The sequence below is a fragment of the Oryctolagus cuniculus genome, chromosome 4 (assembly GCF_051225735.1).
Source record: "Oryctolagus cuniculus isolate XC-2025 breed Fujian yellow rabbit chromosome 4, ASM5122573v1, whole genome shotgun sequence".
NCBI classification, from domain to species: Eukaryota; Metazoa; Chordata; class Mammalia; order Lagomorpha; family Leporidae; genus Oryctolagus; species Oryctolagus cuniculus.
Window position 1 is genome coordinate 150,239,375 of NC_142870.1, and position 21,891 is coordinate 150,261,265.

Genomic DNA, 21,891 nt, shown 5'->3' on the forward strand with positions numbered 1-21,891 from the left:
CAAATTTCTCTCATGCACCCCAAGGACATCTCTTTCCTTTTCTCTGGGTCGGTGGCAGGGGGTGGGGGCCATGCCATTTATCTAATTACATTACTTCAAAAATTACCATGAAATACAAGCAAGAATTTGGGGAAGGAAATTCCATCTGAAGACTTCCTTCCAACATCCTGCCTCATAAGGAATGTGTCCGTACAAGTTTTCTGGGAGCTTCCAAGGTGTCATTTTCTCTCTATAAATGCCCTGTGATTACTTCCTTCAGAAAGACCCTTAGCCCCATTTTTTCTCATTGTTTTCCCTCTAGCCTTTCTGCCTTGTTCCTATTCCAGAATACATCCAAAATTTATTTTAGGGGCTTACTACTCCCCTACTAGTGTTTCGCAAACTACAAGCTACTTCCAAAAATTTGTGGACCGTGGAGTTAAAAGGTAAGTTTATTCTGATGCAAAATTTCTTGAAATCCTTGAACAGTTTTTTCATGATAAGCATTTCCCCATAATCTTTTCAAAAATCCCCTCCATGCATGGATTTCAAAGTTTTTTGCACTCAAAATAAATTCATTTTCTAATTCCATTTCCCATGAACTCTTTGAAGTACTTCCCCCGCTCCCCCAAATGTACAACGAATCACCTGGGGATTCGGGTCCAGAATGTCTGGGGTAAGGCCTGGGACTCTGCATTTCTAACACACTCCCAGGTGCTGTGCTGCTGGTCCTATCTCCCAGACTCCTCTGATCTCTCTCTGCACTGAGTCCTAAGTGTCTTTGTAGCCTTAACAGGTCTCACCATTTCAGATTAGTGACAAGTCTGAGATACAACCAGCACTTCACCTGAGCCACGCTGGGTGCTCTTGTTAGCCTATGTGTTCACTTTTACTCTCTGCAAACTAAGAGATCATTTGCCATGAAGATGTCTGACACTTCTACCAGCTGCTTTACTGAGTCATAATAGGACATGGTTCCTTTTTAGCCATCTTGTTGCATTCAACACGAATTGTATAATTTTCAAGGCCAGCTCACTCCAAGAAACACAGCCTGTGTTTCCCTTTTATGGGCATCAGTTACACTAACTACTGGCATCATAAAAAGTCATTGGCCAGGGTAAGAAAGTCTTGCAAGGCTGTGTCTTTCATGCTGACAGGTAAAATGGTATCTCCTAAGACTTCAAACCCAGCCTTGAGAACTTGTAAAAGCAAAGTCGAGAACTGTTTAATTTTTCGTTGGCTCTCTCTTTTGGCGTGTTAACTGCTGAAACCTTCCTTCAAAGGGCAGTGTGCTAATGTCACACAGCAGGGGCTCTACTCCACCGCTGAGGTCCAGGCTGTGACTTCACAGACCTCGACTACGCTACTCCATGCATACAGATGTGGGAACAGCTGCTTGTTATGACTGCTTCTCCATAGGAACAAGAGACATACAAAAGATGAGCCAGAAAATTAAACGTTTAAGGATCAGAGATTTCCTGCCTTCCACCATCCATTACTGCATATTGTTCCTTTCTGATCCTGCAGTGCCCATGAAGAAAGGCAAGAGGTCTCCAGGAGTCTATGCCAACTCATCAGCCTTTTTTGGGGGTCGGGGGTGGGGGGGGAGGGAATACCAAGTAACTCTTATTGTGCAGAAAAGAAGAGATTTTATGACTTACGCCTGACTGAGTTTATAAAGGACTTCACAAACTTCACAGCATATTTGTGGTCAGGTTTGTGAATTCGGCCAAGCTGGACCAAGTGGTGATCCAAAGGGTGGCTGGCTAGTTCTTTCAGTTCCTCACCGTTCCAAGCAGGGCCAAGGGAGAACACAAATAGGGCATAGCCCTGACATTTGGCCCGCAAGGATTCTTTCCTTAAGGCTTCCCCGTCCAAGTGACTGGTTTCTCCAGCAGAGATCACAAATATGACTTTGTTTCTTCTCACGTGGGGTGTCCTTAGGAAGACATTGTCCAGAGTCCACTGTAAGGCATGGCCGACGAAAGCCTCTCCATTGAGCTGTTGCACTGACTCTTGCACGTGCCTCTTCATAAGGCGCTTACTGCTGTAGGTGGTGAGGTTGAACTCGGCTCTAACGGGACTTTTCTGAGTGTTGGGTAGGAAGTCGGGGGGGCTGTGGGTCACCAGAGCCACCCGGTCTCCGGTGACAGAGGTCTCAGGCTCAGGGGTGATTTCAAAGTTATCGATGAGTGCTCCCAGGAAGGCTCTTATATCTTCGAATTCAGCACTCCCCACATTCCGGGAGCCGTCCAGGAGGAAAGCAGCATCGATGTAAGACTGCACAGCGGGCGGTCTGGCCTGCTCACAAGCGGCATCTGGCTTGCAGGTGTCTGCAAACCAAGAATCACTCAGGGTTACTCAGCAGAGGGGGACAGAAATGCAAAGACTGCATCTCGGATATTTCAGCATTTGGAAACGCATAATCCTGGATGCTAACGCAGTTACCAAATGACTTTAATATCAACAGGAAGATTTCCTAGTACATCTTCAAAAGGTACCACGTTTATGCTGGCATGTGTCTGAGACTGCTCACCGAGGCCATCGGGCTCTTCACAGACTGTTGTTTTTTTTTTTTAAGATTTATTTATTTATTTGAAAGTCATATTTACACAGAGAGAGAAGGAGAGGCACAGAGAGAGGTCTTCCATCCGTTGGTTCCCTCCCCAGGTGGCTGCAATGGCTGGGGCCAGGAGTCAGGAGGTTCTTCCGCGTCTCCCATGCAGGCACTGGGGCCTAAGGACTTGGGCCATCTTCTACTGCTTTCCCAGGCCACAGCAGAGACCTGGATTGGAAGTGGAGCAGCCAGGACTTGAACTGGCACCCATATGGGATGCCGGCACTGCAAGTGGTGGCTTAACCTGCTACACCACAGTACCAGCCCCCAGACTGTTTTCAACAGAAGTTTAATCTTGGCAATGTTTATAAAGTTTGAAGGGGACAGCTTTCCTTACGCATGCATGAGTATCTTGTACCACAACCTAGAGCCACTGACCTCTCTAAAGTAACACTATGTAGGCTGATCCAATCTCTCTATCACTATGGTGCATGGTTCTACTATGAGAAAGTAATCTGCTTGAAAAGACTGAAAAAAAATTAGGGAATTTTTAAATTTCTATTTAAGCAAGAATTTGTAACTCTCAAAGAGGTAATTTTGTACCTTTTAAAAACAAGATACTGTTCATTTTCATATCTTGAGAGTGCTTATTGGTTAAAACTTCAATACATGTTGGTTACATGAATGAAAATAAATATTGCATATTACTGGACTTTCATAAGATATTAGGTAACTTTTATTAGTATACATATCTAATTTATAAAAGAATGCATAGACAGTGGGGCCAGTGCTATGACATAGTGGGTTAAGCTGCCACTTGCAATTCCACCATCCCATATTGGAGTGCTGGTTTGAGCCCTGGCTGCTCCACTTCTGATCCAGCTTCCTGCTAATGTGCCTGGGGAAGTAGCCACAGATGGTCCAAATACTTGGACCCCTGCCACCCACATGGGAGACCCAGAGGGAAGTTCTCAGGCTCCTGGCTTCAGCCTACCTCAGTTCCCAGTCACTGTGGTCACTTAGGAAATGAAGCAGCAGATAAAAGATCTCTTTTTCTGTGTCTCACTGACACTCTGCCTTTCAAATAAAATAAATGTTTTTTTAAAAAAGAATGGAGGCTAACATTGTGGCATAGCAAGTTAAACCCCCATCCAAAATGCCAGCATCCCATATCGGAGCTTGTTCAACTCCAGGCTGCTCCACTTCCAATCCAGTTCCCTGCTAAAGCACCCAGCGAAGCAGCTGAACATGGCCCAAGTACTTGGGCCCTGCACGCACATGGGAGACAGGGACGAAGATCCTGGCTTTAGCCTGGCCCAGCAGTGGCCACTGAAGCCATCTGGGGAGTGATCCAGCAGATGGAAGATCTCTCTGTGCCTCCCTTTCTCTGTAACTCTTTCAAAGAAATGAATCTTTTTAAAAAGATAGAATGGGTTTCATTAAATATGACAACAACGAATATTCAAGGGAATTTTAAAAAACTGAAATGGAAGGCTCTTAAAAGTCACTTAATACTTTAATTTTACAGCAGACACGAGCTAGGGCAGTAAATAATATTGCCAAAGAACACATAATTTCTACAAGTTTCTGCCTATGAAGTCAGTGCATGTTAGAGATGAAATTTTAGGGTGTGGTGGTAAGCCCCTTGGTCTGAGAGCTGGGATGTCTGGTTTCTCGTGCTGGTAAGAGACCCGCCGTGTGCCCCAGTCAAGTAACCACTGGGCGTCAGGTCCTCGGCACAGCTGGATGATTGGACCAGACGTACCCAGAGACCCCTTCCAGGACCACACTCTGCAACTGAGCTTTCAGTACCAGTTGATGGTTGAGGATGAGCATGACCTCTTTAGAAACTGAAGAGGAAGCAGAGAAATGAAGAGCATGAGTGTGGACGGCTGGTACTTAGGCACAGGCATGGGCTGCCAGTGAAAGTTATTAGACCAGGATGAAGATCCTAGGGGAGACAGTGAAGTCTTGCTCATGGACGCACTGAACATGTGGCTCTGGGCAAGCTTATGATTCCCTTACAGAAATTTAGTAAAATTTCATGACCCTGCATAATAGTCAGATGACAAAAAGTCACCTGTGTACAAGACAGCTTCTAAAATCAGGGACAGCAGGCTGCCCATTTGCTCAGTTTTGTGGTTTTTTTTAATTGCAGGACACAAATGCCAAAATATCTTCCATTATATGCCTAAGAGGAAAAACAAAGTTTAAAGCCAAGAAATGCAGCCAAAAATCTGTCCCTAGTCACATATGTGCAACTTCTGACTGCAACATACCAGCCCACTGCTGTAACCAACGTGTTTGAAGGCACAACTGAGAATACATAGGGTGGGATGTATCTCCCCACAGCACGGTTAGCACTTAACTGCTTTGAGTGGGATTGCCAATGCTTAAGACCAGCCCTGCTAAATCACGAGAAAGAGAGAGAGAGAGAGAATGACTAGAGAGAAACAGAGGGGAAGACAGAAAGAAGAAAGCGTTCTGAAAATACTGGAAATTCTATGGCTCCCTCAGCATCACCACCTCTCTGTGAGGCTATTTATAGGAAACACTAGTGGCTTGCTGGCATGCATGCAGGAGAGGCATCAAGCAATTTATTCAGACTCAAATGGTGCATGTTGGGGGGCAGGGGAAAGAATGAGACCTGCATTCCTCAGGACCCGCAGGTGGTTAGAGGCAGGCAGCCTTGCTGGGTCTGATCTCGCTGCGAGGCCCTGAGCAGATTATTGCGTCTCTCTGGGGTTCACTTTCCTCAGCTGAAAAGTGGAGCTAATTAGGATTCAAGAATTTCAGGGTGATGATAAAGACTGAACGATACAATTGATGTCAGGTGATCAGATTAAGTACTACCTGTCATCATCGCTACTGTCAACAGTATGTATAGCAATCAGAACAGCGCATGGCCTGCAGTAAATGCTTGATAACCATTAGCTCTGACATTTCCGTGGCTTCCACTGTCTTTGTAGTTATTGTAACACTCATACAGAAGATTAGAGACAAGTTTTCTCGCTAGACCTATAGACTGTGGAAAACCCAACAGTCAAATCAGTACTGCAAGTCCTTCTGATGCCTGACATCTGAGAGTCCACGAAGGCTCCCTTTACGGGGAACTGCATGAATTTTTGCCATCTTCCACTTCTACTCCCCAGCAGAGAGGAGGGTTCTGAGTTGCCTTAGAGCATTTCTTTGGGGGCTGTGGACATCTGAGATTTAGAATATACTATAGAGCACGAAAAACTTGGCAGTGAGACAGGGTTAAGTGTTTCTTAAAAAAAATCATTACTGCTTCCTGGATGCTGCACTGAGTAGAGGCCTGGAACGCACTCCTCCTGCTGAGATACAGAGGTGGAGACCCTGTGGGCTCAACTGAGAGGCTCCAGCTGTGGACGAGGCAGTGTGACGAGGTCCTCCGCGGCCACGTGTATCCCTGCTGCCAAGTTCCAGCTGCTCCTGCCAACGGTAACTCAACGTACTTAACAAGCCTGTCCAAATGATCTTCTCTCTGTGGAACTTACCGTAGCAGAAAGTGCATCGCTGCAGTCTCTCTAATGCTGGTGTGTAGTCAGTCCCGAGGGGAACCACTACCACTTGGAATGTGCCAGTGTCATCAATCTGCAAGAAGCAAAGGGGAAAGCACAACTTAGCGGGTAGTGTTGCAAGAACTTTCCAGCCCTGCAGCGCCAGCACCCCATGTGGACGCCAGTTCAAGTCCTGGCTGCTCCACTTCTGATCCAGCTCCCTGCTAATGTGCCTGGGAAAGCAGTGAAAGATGGCCCAAGTCCTTGGGCCCCTGTACCCATGTGGGAGACCCAAAAGCAGCCCCAGGCTCCTGGCTTCAGATCAGCACAGCTCCGACCATTGTGGCCATTTGGGGAGTGAATCAATGGAGGAAAGACCTCTGTCTCTCTTTGTCTCTGCCTCTCTGTAAATCTGCCTTTCAAATAAATAAAAATAAATCTAAAAAAGGTCATTTAAAATGCATTTTAATATATATAATATATAATATAATATATAATAATATAATATATATAATATATATATAAAAGGGCCTCCCAGGACTGTTCAAAGAACCAAGAGCTGAAGAAGGCAGTCCTGCCCCTTCTGAGAAGCCATGGGGAGGGAGGCCCAGCTTGTCAGCATGGCTAAGAGCACCACCTGGGTTTAAACTCCAATTCTTCCATTAACTGTACGATGAGCTACAGTTGCTTCTGCTTCTTCATCTGTAAAGTGGGACAACTGACTACTACGCGACAGGGCTACCATGAGCTGTAAGTGAATTCATAATTGTAAAGCAGAGTGGGTGCCATGTGGGTCTTTAAGGGCCACAGGGCATTTTCATAGCTATTATCTCAAAAACACTCTAGTGAGTTAAGTCTTAAGTTCACCATTCCCACTTTACAGCTGGAGAAAGTGAAGGTTAAAGGTGCTCAAAAGACACTAGACATGGAAGGGACTGAAGGTAGAAACCCCCACTGCCAAGCCCCAGGGAACCACGTGAAACCACAGGCTGCTCTTCAGAACTCTTCGGGCTTCCACTAGGAATCAGGCATTGAAATAGATACTCAGGGGGCTGGCACCGTGGCTCATTAGGTTAATCTTCTGCCTGCGGTGCCAGCATCCCATATGGGCGCCGGGTTCTAGTCCCAGTTGCTCCTCTTCCAGTCCAGCTCTCTGCTGTGGCCCAGGAGGGCAGTGGAGGGTGGCCCAGGTGTTTGGGCCCCTGCACCCACATGGGAGACCAGGAGGAGGTGCCTGGTTCCTGGCTTTGGATCGGCGCAGTGTTGGCTGTAGCGGCCATTTGGGGAGTGAACCAACGGAAGGAAGGCCTTTCTCTGTGTCTCTTTCTCTCACTGTCTATAACTCTACCTGTCAAATAAATTAAAAAAAAAAAAAAAAGATACTCAGGCCAGTTTCCAGGCAGCTCTCCTTTCTGAACAACTCCCCTTTCCTGTGCGGCCCCAGGTCACTGACCCATCTTGGCAGCCTGAGGCTGCAGGACAGAGAAAAGATGAGCCTCCGAATAAGCGAGAACAATGTGTTAGCTGACCCAGAAATAACTGCTACTTGAAGGGAAACTGTAGGTAGGAGTCCCTAATGCTGGGAGATGGGTCAGGGGCTATTGATGCTTTCCCCTGTGGATCCTCCTAAGCCTACAGCTCCCCTTGTTCTCTGGGAAGTTCCTCTTTTACCAGTAGAAATAGGACTTTGGAGTAACTCCATCTCCCACCAGGGCTGGCCGATCAGGGATGGACATCTAAGCCCATCACACCCACTCTCTCAGGATTGTGGAAAGGGGTCCTGAGGGCTGAGTCTATCCACACTCAGAGAAAGAGCTAACAGAGCTACAGGCTGGCCAAGGTTCTCTCTTATGGACTAAAATGGGAAACAGGAGTGGGGAAGGAGAAGGTGGCAGCTTTTCCTGAGGCTTGTCTTGGTTTCTCCCCATTTTTTATTCTTGCTTAAGATTATTTATTTGAAAGTCAGGGCAACATAGAGGCAGAGACTGAGAGAAAATCTTGCACCACCTGCAACAGCCAGCTGTGGGCAGGCCAGAGTCAGGAGCCAGGAACTCCACCCGGGTCTCCCACCCGGGTGACAGGCCCAAGTGCTCGGGCCATCTTTTGCTGCCTTCCCAGGTGCATTCACAAGAAGCTGGGTAAGCAGCATGTAGCCAGGACTTGAACAGGCATCACAGGCAGCAGCTTCACCTGCTGGGCCACAATGCTGAGCCCTGCCTCTTTTTGTTCCACTGTGCACCCCTGCCTTCCTCTCTGGGAGACCACTGTGTGTGCCTTCATTAGTTGTCTAGACTAGGCAACAAAATTCTGAGGCAGTAGGTGATAACTGAAACTTTACACAAAATTTCTAGACACAGTAGAGAAAGGGACATAGGGTGCCAGGAAAAGACAGAGGGCAGAAAGTAGTGAGAGTGAGCATTGTGTGGTATAAGATGGGGGGAAGACCCTGAGATGGTATGGCAGGGGAGAAGGGACGGGGAGGTGACAAAACATGGGGGCTCCAATTGGGGGACGCAGTGCTGTGTGCGATGCTGCCTTCTCTTCGTGGTACACTGTCTTCAGTAAAGTCTGCATTGCTCTCGGACAGTGCAGACGGATTCTTTGATGAAATTCTGCACAGATTCTCAGAAGTATGAAACAGATGAAGGTTTAAAAATATGGCCCCCAAATCAAAATGCCTTGTGACATTAGACATGTGAGTTCCTTCCTTAGAAAGGACTGGACTGTGTAACTAAAGCACAATGGGAGAGAATAGACAGAACAAAAAGGCAGCACACAGAGTGGCAGCACTGCAATTTCTCTTCTGTAATATCCCCAGGCACCGGGTTCTATTTGGAGCCCTTCCAGACACCCTGCTCAGTCCCACCCTCTAACATCAGGGTGGGCCTTTGATTTTCTAGTTTACTTTTGTATCACTGGCGCGCCTAAGACAACACCTAGAGTAGGTCAGATGCTCACTAAACTCTTTTTGGATGAATGAACCTTGGGCACAATTCCGATTTTGGCCTTTATTTCTCTCTCTTCTTCTGCACCAGCAGTGCATAGCAGATTAAGCCTATGCCTGCAATGTGGCATCCCATATGGGTGCTGGTTGGAGACCCAGCTGCTCCACTTCTGACCCAGCTCCTTGCTAATGTGCCTGGGAAGGCAGCAAAAGATGGCCCAAATCCTTGAGGCCCTGCACCCCCATGGCAGACCCAGAAGCAGCTCGGGGCTCCTGGCTTTGGCCTGGCCCCTACCCCAGCTGTTGCAACTATCTGGGGAGCGAACCAGAGGATGGAAGGTCTCTCTATCTTGCTCTGTCTCTCTTCTTAACATTTCAAAAGTAAAAAAAAAATTTTTTTTCTAAGTTGTTGTGCATGTACCTTTGAGTGGGTGGAATTGTTGTCGGGTTGAGTTTATATCACAAGTGCCATCAGTTATTTGGCTCTTGCTTTTTGACTAAAGCCAAAGGGTGAGGGAATTATGAGGCCTCTGTGTAATGTCACTTAGAGTTTCTGGAGTTGCTTGTCTTGTAGCAGCCTCATTTGCACAGACTGCCCCCAGTCTTTTCTCATTCACCTGCCTTTTCCTTTCTGAACCTGACCCATCAGCCTTTTCATTTGCATGACTGACATTACTTCAATGAAGCTGGTAGCAGCTTTAGATCCTTTACAAGGTACTATTCATTACTATTAAATAGATTCTAGTTCATCATCAAGACCCAAGTGGTGAGGATAATAATTAGAGCAAAAGCTATTCTTGAGTGCTTAATACGTACTAGGTCCTAATTCAGGGAAATATCATTTCATCCTTATACCACTCTAGGAAATAAGTACTTTTCATTTTTGACAGATGAGAAACAGTTCAACTCTGTTCTGCTTATCTCAACACTTCCACAGAAAATTACAGATATGGGAAGGCTCTATAAGTGGTTCAAAAGCCACTAGTCCTAGCCTCCAGTCTCTCAGAAAGAGAGGAGTCACTTTTGTAAGGTGACTGACTGCCCTCCCCCCCCCCCCAAGAAGGTCATCAGAAAGTAGGTGACATATTGGCCAACTGCATTAGTCCTTATAACCCATGCCAACAGTAAATCAAAATTGCCTTCAGAACAGTTCCTACTTAAGGGGGTGGGCATTGTAGTCCACCAGGTTACGCCACTGCCTAGGCCAACAGCATCACATAGTGCTCCTGTAACATGCGTGGGAAGGCAGATGACGGCGCAGGTACCTGAGCCCCTGCCACCCACGTGGGAGACCCAGATGGAGCTCCTGGCTCCTCACTTCAGTCTGGCTCAGATCTGGCTGTTGGGAGCATTTGAGGAGTGAACCAGTGGACGGAAGATCTCTCCTTTCAAATAACTCATGCTGCCTTTCAAATAATTCACTCCTTAATTAAAACAGTTCTTAAACCTAAAGTTTCCTACAGCTACTGCCTCTAGCTTCCCTAATAAGAGCTTGTGCGAACTTGGATTTCAGTTGGCTGATTTTTTTTTTCCAGGAATACTTTTCTACACACTTGGAGACAATGATTCAGTTGCATCAGTCCTTCCTCTTAATGAAGTGATTTTCAGGGGTTTGGCCCCTTTAGAGTGCATTTTCTTACATCCTGCTGCTGCTCCTGGGGCCCTGCATCCTGGTCTCCAGATGAACAGAGTACAAAAGGCCAGGTTGGGCCACACAGCTGACAGCAGGGGCACATGGCCGGCTCCTGCAGGCTTTCTGGGACGGAGGTCTGCCATCGAGTGCTATCCACAGGGTGTGTTCAAATTACACATGGCTGTCTTCATCAAGGATGGTTTATTTAGAAATACTGTACATTGAGGCCGGCTGCTCACTAGGCTAATCCTCCACCTTGTGGCGCCGGCACACCGGGTTCTAGTCCCGGTCGGGGCGCCGGATTCTGTCCCGGTTGCCCCTCTTCCAGGCCAGCTCTCTGCTGTGGCCCGGGAGTGCAGTGGAGGATGGGCCAAGTCCTTGGGCCCTGCACCCCATGGGAGACCAGAAGTACCTGGCTCCTGCCATCGGATCAGCGCGGTGCGCCGGCCGCGGCAGCCATTGGAGGGTGAACCAACAGCAAAGGAAGACCTTTCTCTCTGTCTCCTGTCTCTCACTGTCCACTCTGCCTGTCAAAAAAAAAAAAAAATACTGTACATTGAGATCTTTATCCCCATTCTAAGAAACTATAAGTGGCATGGCTTCCCCTTTATAAATTTTCAACCTTTACATTATTGGTTATGTCATAAAGTCAACCCATAGGTTTTTACTGTACAGCCATGACTGTTCGCTGGGTCTCCAAGTGACAGCCATACATGTTTTTTCTTTTTTTCTTTTTTTAAGATTTATTTATGAGAGGCAGAGTTGCAGAGAGCGGGAGACACAGAGAGAGAGAGATCCTCCATCACCTGGTTCACTCCCCAAATGGTCACAACAGCTGGAGCTCAGCTGATGCGAAGCTAGGAGTGTCTTTTGGGTCTCCCATGCCGGTGCAGGGGCCCAAGGACTTGAGCCATCCTCTGCTGCTTGCCCAGGCCATCAGCAGGGAGCTGGATCAGAAGTGCAGCAGCCAGGACTCCAACCAGCGAGGCAGGCACATGCCAGGCCCTCTGTCCTGAAGTCAGCACCTTCATCCCCATGGGCACTCAGAGGGTACTGGGGAAGCACCGACTAGCACCCGGGAATAGGCCCTGCCACACACACTTCTCAGCTAGGCGGGTCCAGACAAGTGGCCTCACTTCTCACTGTCCTCATCCACAACACGGGAACAGATCCTGTACACCCTACTTCCAAGAATGAAACAGGATAGCATATACGGAGGGCTGGCACACGACAACACGCTATTTCTGTTCTGTCCACCCGAAGGCTAAAGCTTGCAAACGAACGAGCTAGGTCCCGAGCGCCGGCAAGCTCAGCTCCGCAACCTCCCGTGGAGGCTTCGGGCACCGGCGGACTCAGAGACCCGGCCCGGCGGTGTCAGCCCCTTACTGCGAACGCCCGCCGCACGGTCGGCACTGCGCCAAAGGCGATCACCACGGGCACGATGTCCAGCGCTCCCAGCTCCATGGTGGCCGCCGCGAGCTCCTGAAGATCGGCAGCGTCGGCCGCGCCCGCGCTGAAGAAGGCGGCGACCCTCCTCGCGTGGGCGCCCGGCAGCGTGCGCTTGAACACGTTCCTGGAGATGAACCGCATGGCGCGGCCCAGCTCGCCGCCGGACGACGACGCCTCGTACGGGATGGCGCCAATGGCGCCCAGGAGCCGGCTCTCGTCCAGGGCGTCCGAGAAGCGCACCACGTGCCGCGTGCCGGCGCCCCCGTACGTGAGCACGGCCACGCGCGCGCCCACGGCGCACCCGCCTGTGCGCACGCGCACGCCGCGCAGCGCGGCCGCCGCCATCTCCTTCATGCGCGAGAACGCCTGCGCCGTGACGCCCCGCGACTGGTCTAGCGCGAACACCAAGTCCGTGGGGTGCACGGGGCACTCGGGGCTCCCTGGAAGACAGGACGGAGACGCTTAGCATGGTGCGTGCGCACTCGGATGAAACATCTACAGTGTATAAAATTAAGTACATAAACATGAAATACAGGTTATGCGTCTCATTTTAAATAGTCATTGTCCAGAGTTAACACTAATCATCTCAATATTAGAATGTGTAAAATACAAAATACATAAATCTTGAATTTTTGCTGTTCTAAAATCTAGAACAACAGTGCCTGGCATGTATGAATGTTAGCCATTATTATTATGAGATTCTCAATGTGCCAGGGAACAACTATATCACCAAAAGGAGAGAGAGGCGAGCTCTGATACACTTTTGTTCGACATTTAAAAACGTAAATGTACCTAATAAATATGCCTTACTGCATAGAGAAACTCTGAATTGTGCTCGCTAACTAATATGTTAGAGGCAGATTTTTGTGTCCTTATTCTTTGCCCTGTCCCCTGCACGTACCACAGTGGGCCATCTGTATTTGATTTTTAATGTTTCTTTTTCCTGCTAATTTATGACAGATGGAGATAGGAACTGTGTCTCCGTTAAGCTTCCGGGTTATTAGTTCCTGCATACAGTAGATACCTAACACCTGTTGAAAGATTGTGAGAGAGCCGAAGAACTGTTCTTTTGCAACAGGCTCAGGAAGAACAAGACCAGTCTATGTGTCAGATGCCTGGTGCTGGGATGTAGGATGAAACCCAGGGAGGCATTCCTCTTGGAGGGGAAACCTCCTCTCATTGAGATGCCAGTGAGTCAGATTCAGGGGTCAAAAACACAGCATGAGGCCCACGAAAGGGGCTCAGCACCTCAGACTTGCTGGGGCTCCCCCAGCCTGACCAAGGCCACAGTCCCTCAGCCACAGGCCTTAGTGCTATTCACTCCTGTCCTGGACCCTATGACCTTCACAGGCCAAAGGAGTTATCACCTGGCCATTGAGAAGAAATGTCCAAACCTAATCCCACTGTTCATCTCAGTGGAGACGGAATATAACTAGACTGTGAGTCTAGTTAGTGTGTTGAGCGTGCACACACATACACATACATATACATACACATGTATGTGTACATGTTTTAAAATTGAGATCATGTCAGTTTTCCAATTTAAAAAACGAGTACAATTACAACCAAATAGGAAAGTTCTGCTGGCTTTTTTCTGTGTTACTTGCATATGGAAAGAACAACAAAGATCTTCAGGTGCAATTTAGAGATAAAAGAACAAAAGACAACACTGGCTAAAGATATGAGGTAATTCAAGATTTCAGGGTTAAAAAAAAATCTAAGGAGGGTGTCAGCTTGCAAAATACAACCCAGCATGCACCTTGGAATGCCAAGGATCCTAAAGAATACTCGGCTGGATTGCAGGGGTACTTGGGAGGCCTCTACCAGGGATGGGTCCCCATTTGGAGACCTAACATGATTTGGTGGCTACACACAAAGCAGGTGATGGAAAAGACGGGAGACATGCAGATCAGCGCAAACTTCCTCCACGTCACTCACACACACACTGTGATGGCCACCTCCTGGCTACCATCATTTCTGTCTGGAATACCAAGCACCCTCCTGCCTCTGGTCTTTATACTCACCCTCCTACAACCTACTCTCCCCAGAGTAGCAAAAGCAAGTTCTAAAAAGTCGCTCTCTGGAGCCGGCACTGTGGTGTAGTAGGCTAAGCCCCTGCTTGCGGTGCCAGCGTCCCATATGGGCACCAGTTTGTGTCCTGGCTGCCTCTCCTCTGATCCAGCTCTCTGCTAATAGGCTGGGAAAGCAGTGGAAGATGGCCCAAGTGCTTGGACTCCTGCACCTGCATGGAAGACACAGAAGGAGCTCTTGGCTCCCCCTTCGGATCAGCCCAGTTCCTGCCATTGCGGCCATTTAGGAAGTGAACCAGCGGATGGAAGACTTCTGTCTCTCCCTCTCTCTGTCTGTAACTACATAAATGCAGCCTCCTTATTAGACCTTGCAAAACCCAGCTTGATCCGGCTCCTGCCTCCTTCCCCAATTTTTTTTTAATATTTGCCATACCTCCTGCATTCCACCCACACCATGCCTCAGTCATGCTGGGCTCCCTCCTAGAAAATGCTTAGTTCTGTTGCCTTTGCACTTTCTAGGCTCTCTGCTTGGCTCTTTCAAAGCTGGTTGTTTTTTATTCTTCAGCCAGACCTCAGTTTCACTGCCTTAAAAAAAAAAAAAAAGAACCTGGGCAGGCATTGAGGTTCAGCAGGTTAAACTGGTGCTTGTGACACTGGCATCCATATCGGAGCATGGGGTTGAGTCTTGGCTGCTCCACTTCCAAGCCAGCTCTCTGCTAATGCGACTAGGAAAGCAGCAGAAAGATGGCCCAAGTGCTTGGACCCCTGCCATGTGCATGGGAGACTAGGACGGAGTTCCAGGCTCCTGGCTTTGGCCTGGCTCAGTCCTGGCCGTTGCAGCCATTTGGGGTATGAACCAGAGTTGGAAGATCTCTCTTCCTCTTTCCCTCTGTGACTCTGCCTTTCAAATAAATTTTTAAATGTTAAAGAAAAAAAAAGTCCTCCACCCAGAAGCACCTCTGCCCCCTTTTAACACTTTGCTGTGACAGAACAATCTGTGCTTTATCTCTTGCACAACTAAAGAACTCTGAATCCACCAATTTGCTCGTTCTTTTATTTTCCGGCTCTCCCCTGAGAGTGGGCTTCTGAGCATAGGAATCTTGTTCCTTATACAACCCTGTGTCCCCGAGCCTAGGCCCAAGGCTGGCTCACAGTAGGCTTGCCATGCGTGTTTGTCGAAAGAATAAACAGACAAGCAGAGGGTGTGGGGTTGAGCGTTTACACCAAAGTTATAAGGGTATAAATGTAAAGAGAGTATGACGGGCTCCCACATCATGTAAAAAGCATCTGAAAAACATTAAAAACTAGCACTCAAAGACATTAAGTCAGCTTGATAATTAGCATCAGCACAAACTCTGGACTTCTGTGTTATCCAAGCTGCACATTCTGTTTGCTTGCTCTCTGAAAAGCCTTCACTTGTGTTCTGTCCTCTGCGTCTCCATCCCTAACCACTCACATCTCACAAAGGGAGAACTACGAACAGAGAATCTAACAGTAAGGTGCATGGTGATGTTAGTCATTAAAAGATTATTAATAGAAGGGCTGGCGCTGTCGCGCAGTGGGTTAATGCCCTAGCCTGAAGTGCCGGCATCCCATATGGGTGCTGGTTCTAGTCCTGGCTGCTCCTCTTCTGATCCTGCTCTCTGCTTTGGCCTGGGAAAGGATGGCGCAAGTCCTTGGGCCCCTGCACCCACGTGGCAGATCCGGAAGAAGCTCCTGGCTCCTGGCTTCGGATAGGCCCAGCTCTGGCCATCGCGGCCAACTGGGGAGTGAACCATTGGATGGAAGACCTCTCTCTCTCTTTCTCTTTCTCTCTCTCTCTCTGCCTCTCCTCTCTTTGTGTAACTCTGACTTGAAAATAAATAAATCTTAAAGAAAAAAGATTATTAATAGAAAAGAAGACCAGTTGGTTGAGAAATAGCTGTGAAGTTTAGCTAATGCTGAGTGATTTATTGAAGACAGGTCTCTGCTACCAGTATGAGACAGCAAAGGAAGCCCACAGCAATTTTATATCAGTTGGCAGGAAACACACTGCTTGAAGTCATCTTTCCAGATGTGTGACACTTTGGAGCTTGAATAAAACATGCTGTAAATAAAGATTACTCACCGTGTCCGCCAGCTGGGGAAGAAGAACAAAGGAGACTGGGTTATTGTTTGGGAGGAGAACAGAGCTCCGCATTGTGTAGGAAAATCATGGCAGGGAGGTTCTGCACTGCCTGCTCTTGGAAGACGACTCAGAAATCAAGGCAACAGAGTTTAGAGAAAATGCAGACAGAACTTAGCCTTATTCTTTCTTCAGGGCAGGGGGTGGGAGAAGAAGTGGAAAAACAGATAATCATGAATTAGCAGCTGCAGCAGACTCAGAGCAAAGAACTGCCTGGATGAGAACATTTTTGTAGGGGAAGGCACTGCATGTGGCCAGGTAAGAACATCCTAACCTCCCTTTCCTCTCAGTTTTCCCCATGCATACATCTATAGCTATCAATTTTATATTCACACACATAAAAGTATCTATGGCTATCTATAGAATATGTTTATACAAATTGAATATTCCTTATCTGCAATGACTGGCATTGGCTTTTGAATTTTTTTCAGATTTTGTTAATATTTGCATATGCATATGGAGATATCGTGTGGAGGAGACCCAAGTCTAAAATTTATTTTTGTTTCATCTTACACACATAGCCTAAAGGTAATTTTATACAATATTTTTAGTTCACTTATGTTGTGACTTTGACTTGTCACGTGATGTCGGGTACAGAATTTTCTACTTGTGATGTCACCTCGGTGATGAAGCTTTATAATTTGGAGCCTTCAGGTTTCACATACTTGGATTAGGGACGTTCAACCTGTGTAGTGCATGTTTACATACCATATCAATATCAGCAGTGCATTTACTCTCCAGCAAAGGAACCCTGTCCACCATGGCAGCCATGTGCCACATGCAGCCATTTTCATTAAAATGAAATGAAGAACGCAGTTTCTTTCAGAGGCACCAGCCACAGTTCAAGAGCTTGCAGCCCTCTGGGCTGGTGGCTGCGGGGACAGTGCAGTGGTTAACACCCAACAGAGAATCCTGTTGGATCACGTGGCTCGGGGGCTCGCACCTGCTCAGGCCCTCACACAGCCCTGCCTGCAAGGAACCAGCTGTGTTGTTCACGTGCTTTCCTAAAACATGCAGATGTTCTTGGTTGTGAGGCTTTCCTACTTTGGATTTATAACTTTGTATTGAACCCTTCTCTTTTTTAAAAGATTGGGCCCCATCACACTTGGACCTGCCTTTCAGTCATTACAGTACATAGTGTTCCTATCCCAGAAGATCTACTGCCCCAAATCAACCCTACAACACCCAATCTTCACGTGTACATTAAGAGGTTCCACACTGCTACCAAATAGCAGAATTCCAGTCGACTTGGCATTCAAAGGTTTTTAAAGTCTATATTAGGATAGGCATTTGCACAACAGTTAAGCTGTTTCCTGGGACATCAGCATCCCATATTGGAGTCCTTGGGATGCAGTCCCATCTCTGCTCCCCAATCCAGATTCCTACTAATGGTCATGCCTACTGGGAGGCAGCAGGCAATGAATAAAACAGCTGGGTCCCTGCCACCCAGATGGGAGACCTGGATGGAGTTCAAGCTCCAGACTTCGGCCTGTCCCAGCCCTGGCTTTTGGGGAGTGAACCAGCAGATGGAAGTGGGCTTGCTCACTCTCTCTGCCTTTTGAATAAATAAAAATTAGAAAAGAGAAATCTCCCTTTGAGGCTAATGCTATCTACAGAATTGGGCTCAAGTTTGTCTATTTTCTCCTCCAAAATGCATTCACAGAACTGTCAATGCTTCCTTTCAGGCCTATTGTTTACTTGGGAACTTACGCACATGAAATAGTAGACAGACATGAAATAGTATTTTTTTTTCTCTCTAAAGAAATATTTTATTTGATGGGGTTGGTGCTGTGGCTCAGCAGGTTAACACCCTGGCCTGAAGCGCTGGCATCCCATATGGGCGTCGGTTCGAGACCCAGCTGCTCCACTTCCGATCCAGCTCTCTGCTGTGGCCTCGGATAGCAGTAGAAGATGGCCCAAGTCCTTGGGCCCCTGCACCCACATGGGAGACCCGGAAGAAGCTCCTGGCTCCTGGCTTCAGATTGGCGCAGCTCTGGCCATTGCGGCCAACTGGGGAGTGACCCAACAGACGGAAGACTTCTCTCTGTTTCTTTGTACCTCTTCTCTCTCTGTGTAACTGACTTTATTTTAAATAAATATTTTTTAAAAGAAATTGTTTATTTGAAATAGTCTTAATCTCCTACAGGGAATGCTTTTGATGGCGCTAATGATGCTTTAACAGAAAAGCCTGCTGAAAGGGTCTTAAAAATTCAAAAAGAACATCTGCCAAATCAAAATAGATTTTGGTTTTAACATTTTGAAAAAGAGAGAGACAGAGAGTGTTGGCATAGTGAATATTGTTGATTTTTTTTAGGAGTAAATCAATCAGTCCACCCAAAAGCAAACAGATCTTTCCTGGAAAGGAAAGACGTACTAAACAGTAAACCAAAGGCAGGACTCCCGCCCACCAGGACACCCTGTTACCGTAGCCTCCTTCACACTAGGTGAGTTCAAAGTGTGTCAGTTACAATCAGGCATTCATAATGGTTTTGAAAAAGTTGAATGTGACTCTCTGATGTTTATTTAATCATTGGGGATCTCAGTGTTCTGCGGATTAAAAGCACCAGCTCTATTGCATTGCTCAGTACTTGGAATAGGTCCCCACAGACACACTGGCAGCCTGAGAGGGAGCTAATAGTCACCAGTCTATGCTGGCTCAAAATATACGCAGTAACAGCTCTCATTTTAAGAAATTGGCTGCTACGTCTTCCCAATCCTGAGTGCAGAGCTCCTGGCTTTTTTTCTGGATGCTGACAACTTGGGAGATTGCTGTCCGGCAGGGTACTTACGACTGTGGTCCCGCACATACTGGATGAGCTCACACACCTGCAGTTCAAAAAGAAGGCAAGAATTAACTGACAGGCTGCTAGGTCCTGTGTTTAAAACAAACGCACGTCATGGAGGGTTCAGGACATCTCTGCTGGAGTCAGGAGGTACATACGGAAAATGGCGCCAAGCCTCTGGCCCCTTTCACACCCTAGAAAAACAGAAGAAAACATAATGTGATTTTACTGCTACACACACACACACACACACACATCAGTTGCCAGAATGTGCAGCAAGCCTGCCCTAGCAAAGCTATAATTTTTTAAGGATTTTGTTCTCAAAGAATACAGGCAAGAACACTCATTGTCTACTTAGCAGTAACACACAGAGGGGGTCAAAGTGAACCATCAGCAACAAGCTTGGGGCCCACAAGCTCCCACAAGCTACTTTCCTCTGGCTGTAGCTCTAGGCAACAAAGATGGTCTAGAATCTAGGGATGGAACTGGTAACTTGACCCTGGTACTGCAGAGCTTAGGAGTAGGCTCACGGCTCAGAACTAGCTCAGGCTGAACCACCTGTGTGCAGCTGCCCCTCCTTGTGGCTTCTTCAGCCCCCATCCTTTGCTTGGGCTGGGGCAGCAGCCGGAGCTGAGCCTTCTTCTACTCCCATCACCATGACAACAAAGGGACAGACTCAAATTGAGCAGCTGGAAGACTTATTCTCACTCTTCCAACAGGGAATATATGTGCCTGCCTGAGTGGGGACAGAAAGAACGAAGCAGAACTGGTTTTCATTTCATGTGTTCAACCCATTCTTTGGAGGAGTCTGGCTACTCTCAAAGAGAGACACATGGGAAAATGCAATGGAGAGTGACCCAAACTCCAGAAGCAAATAAATTCTGTGTGAATGCAACGTTGATCACAGCCATTATTTGTTAATTTCCTCTCACTTGCATTCATTCACTAGTAACATGTTCAATGCAGGAAGAGGGAAGTGATTGGACAGATAACTAAAATTCGCTGATGACTGAGAAATCTCCTTTTAATATAATACTTTCCATTTCTTATATAATCAACAACTTTTCTCTCTGCACAGGTGAAACAGTAAAAATAGTGGCAAGGCAGCAGAGGTGGAAGCAGGCACATTTGAACTATGAAGGTCCCACGCACTGGCTTTGTAAGTGGAAAAGGGTTTGTAGCTTTCCCACCCACCTTGCGTCCTGGAGGTCCCGGCTCCCCCGGGGATCCTGGCTCTCCTGGAAGCCCAGCAGATACCTCAAAGAAGAATGCGTTTATTTAAAAATTATATATATGCATACATATGAGTATGTTTATCTTTTAAATTCAGATGAAAACATTTAAATTTCAAAGATGAAAATTCAAAAGTGAAAGGTTCACTTTAACTCTGGAAAATTGAAAGAGTCCCAAAAAACACCAAAAGGAAAAAATTTCCAGCAACCTCTTCTTCCCCCCAAAATCCTCCTTAACACTTTGATGCCTTTTCTTATTGTTTTATGTATGAAGATTTACATTCATTTTTGAAAAAATTATTCTTTATCATGCTTTTTCCTGTTGCCTCTTAAACTAAAGACCTATCTCTGGCTATATTTTCATGTTACTACACGTTCTTTTGCAAAATCATTTTCCATGGCTACATAGTATTCCATTACAGTGGTGGTCCACGAATAATCTAATCAATCCCTTATCATTGGCATTTAGGTTTGTTAGTGCTGCAATGCTAGTATAAAGTTACACACTCATTTCTGATTATTAAGGAAGAGGACTAGGTATAGAATTATTGAGTCAAGGGATAAACTTTTCTCTAAATGAGATTGCAGGTGACTAACAAAATAACAAGAAATCTAGGATATAAAATACGAAAACCCTTAAAATGACAACAGGAACAATTTTTGGCAGGGCACATCTGTAATGACACGTGAACAGCTGCAGTCATATACACAGCTCTTGTTATCTGCTCGCTGTGTTCCACAAATTGCCCATATGCATTCAGCAATACAGTTGATCACAGAGAAAGCTAGAATCTAGTTTAGAAATTGAGTTTACATTCTTTTCTTCATTCAAAATGCCACTGGATTTACAACCTCTACAGGAACACAAAACGAAGTTGTCTGACGTCGACTTAATTTGTTATAGCATTGCCTAGGGAATAGGAAATTATTTCTGATGTCCTCTGAGTATACCAATGATGTTGACAATATGCTAGGTGGGATGCAAGAAGAAAAATTAACTTACTGACAATATGTTATTTGAAAGATATAGGTAACCTCCAAGGGAAAAAATGGCAGATTGAATACACGCATTTACTTTTTTGTTCCTTTTCTGTATCTTACTAAAATGATAGATTTTTTTTCAAAAAGGCAAGAACCAATGATGGGAAGAAAGAAGAAGGACACAATTGCTGTAAGATTTTGGAGGCTGGAAAGTAAAGGCGTTTGTGTTAAATGACTTAGCAGGCCTGAGAAAGCTGAACTCGGTGCCAGCAGTCAGCAAATCCAAGAGCAAATGTGTTTTTTATCACACATTCCCAGCAGCCTGTGGATCTGGCAACACCACGTCCCTCCAGAAGTAAAGGTAAAAAGAAAGAGGCTACATTAGGAGGTTTCCTTGAAAATCACCGTAGGAGTTTCCAGACCTCTGTATTCTCAACAGCTGGGCAAATGGCCCAACAAACAGAGGAGAAACTGAGATGTGACTCTGGGCAGAGCTGGGGCCAGGGGTGCTGTGCTGCAATGGGTGCCTTGAGGGCTGACAACCAGCCCTTACTCTCCAGGAAGGATGTAGATAAGATTTGTTTTCCAGGGGAAGCTGACTAGACAAAGAAGACCCAA

General features: G+C 46.7%; 1 protein-coding gene and 1 long non-coding RNA gene across 6 annotated transcripts in view; one reads left to right on the forward strand and one right to left on the reverse strand.

Annotated features, from left to right (window-relative positions):
- The window catches only part of COL6A6 (collagen type VI alpha 6 chain), a 318,899-nt gene that overhangs the window by 12,337 nt on the left and 284,671 nt on the right, over window positions 1–21,891 (reverse strand). For 3 of the 5 annotated variants that reach the window (XM_089332262.1, XM_089332260.1, XM_089332261.1), the window contains 6 exons: window positions 20,255–20,317; window positions 19,219–19,254; window positions 19,067–19,103; window positions 12,021–12,523; window positions 6,055–6,151; window positions 1,641–2,312 (listed from right to left, as the gene is read on the reverse strand). In XM_089332262.1, the coding sequence (XP_089188388.1) occupies window positions 1,641–2,312; window positions 6,055–6,151; window positions 12,021–12,523; window positions 19,067–19,103; window positions 19,219–19,254; window positions 20,255–20,317 (1,408 nt within the window). Of the gene's footprint in view, window positions 1–1,640; window positions 2,313–6,054; window positions 6,152–12,020; window positions 12,524–18,044; window positions 18,288–19,066; window positions 19,104–19,218; window positions 19,255–20,254; window positions 20,318–21,891 lie in introns of those variants that run through there. The other 2 variants (XM_089332263.1, XM_070072828.2) reach the window with 2 other exon arrangements.
- Window positions 12,433–21,414, forward strand: LOC138849392 (uncharacterized). Its single transcript, XR_016233308.1, has 2 exons — window positions 12,433–16,535; window positions 16,709–21,414. It is a non-coding gene; the product is annotated as an uncharacterized LOC138849392 (long non-coding RNA).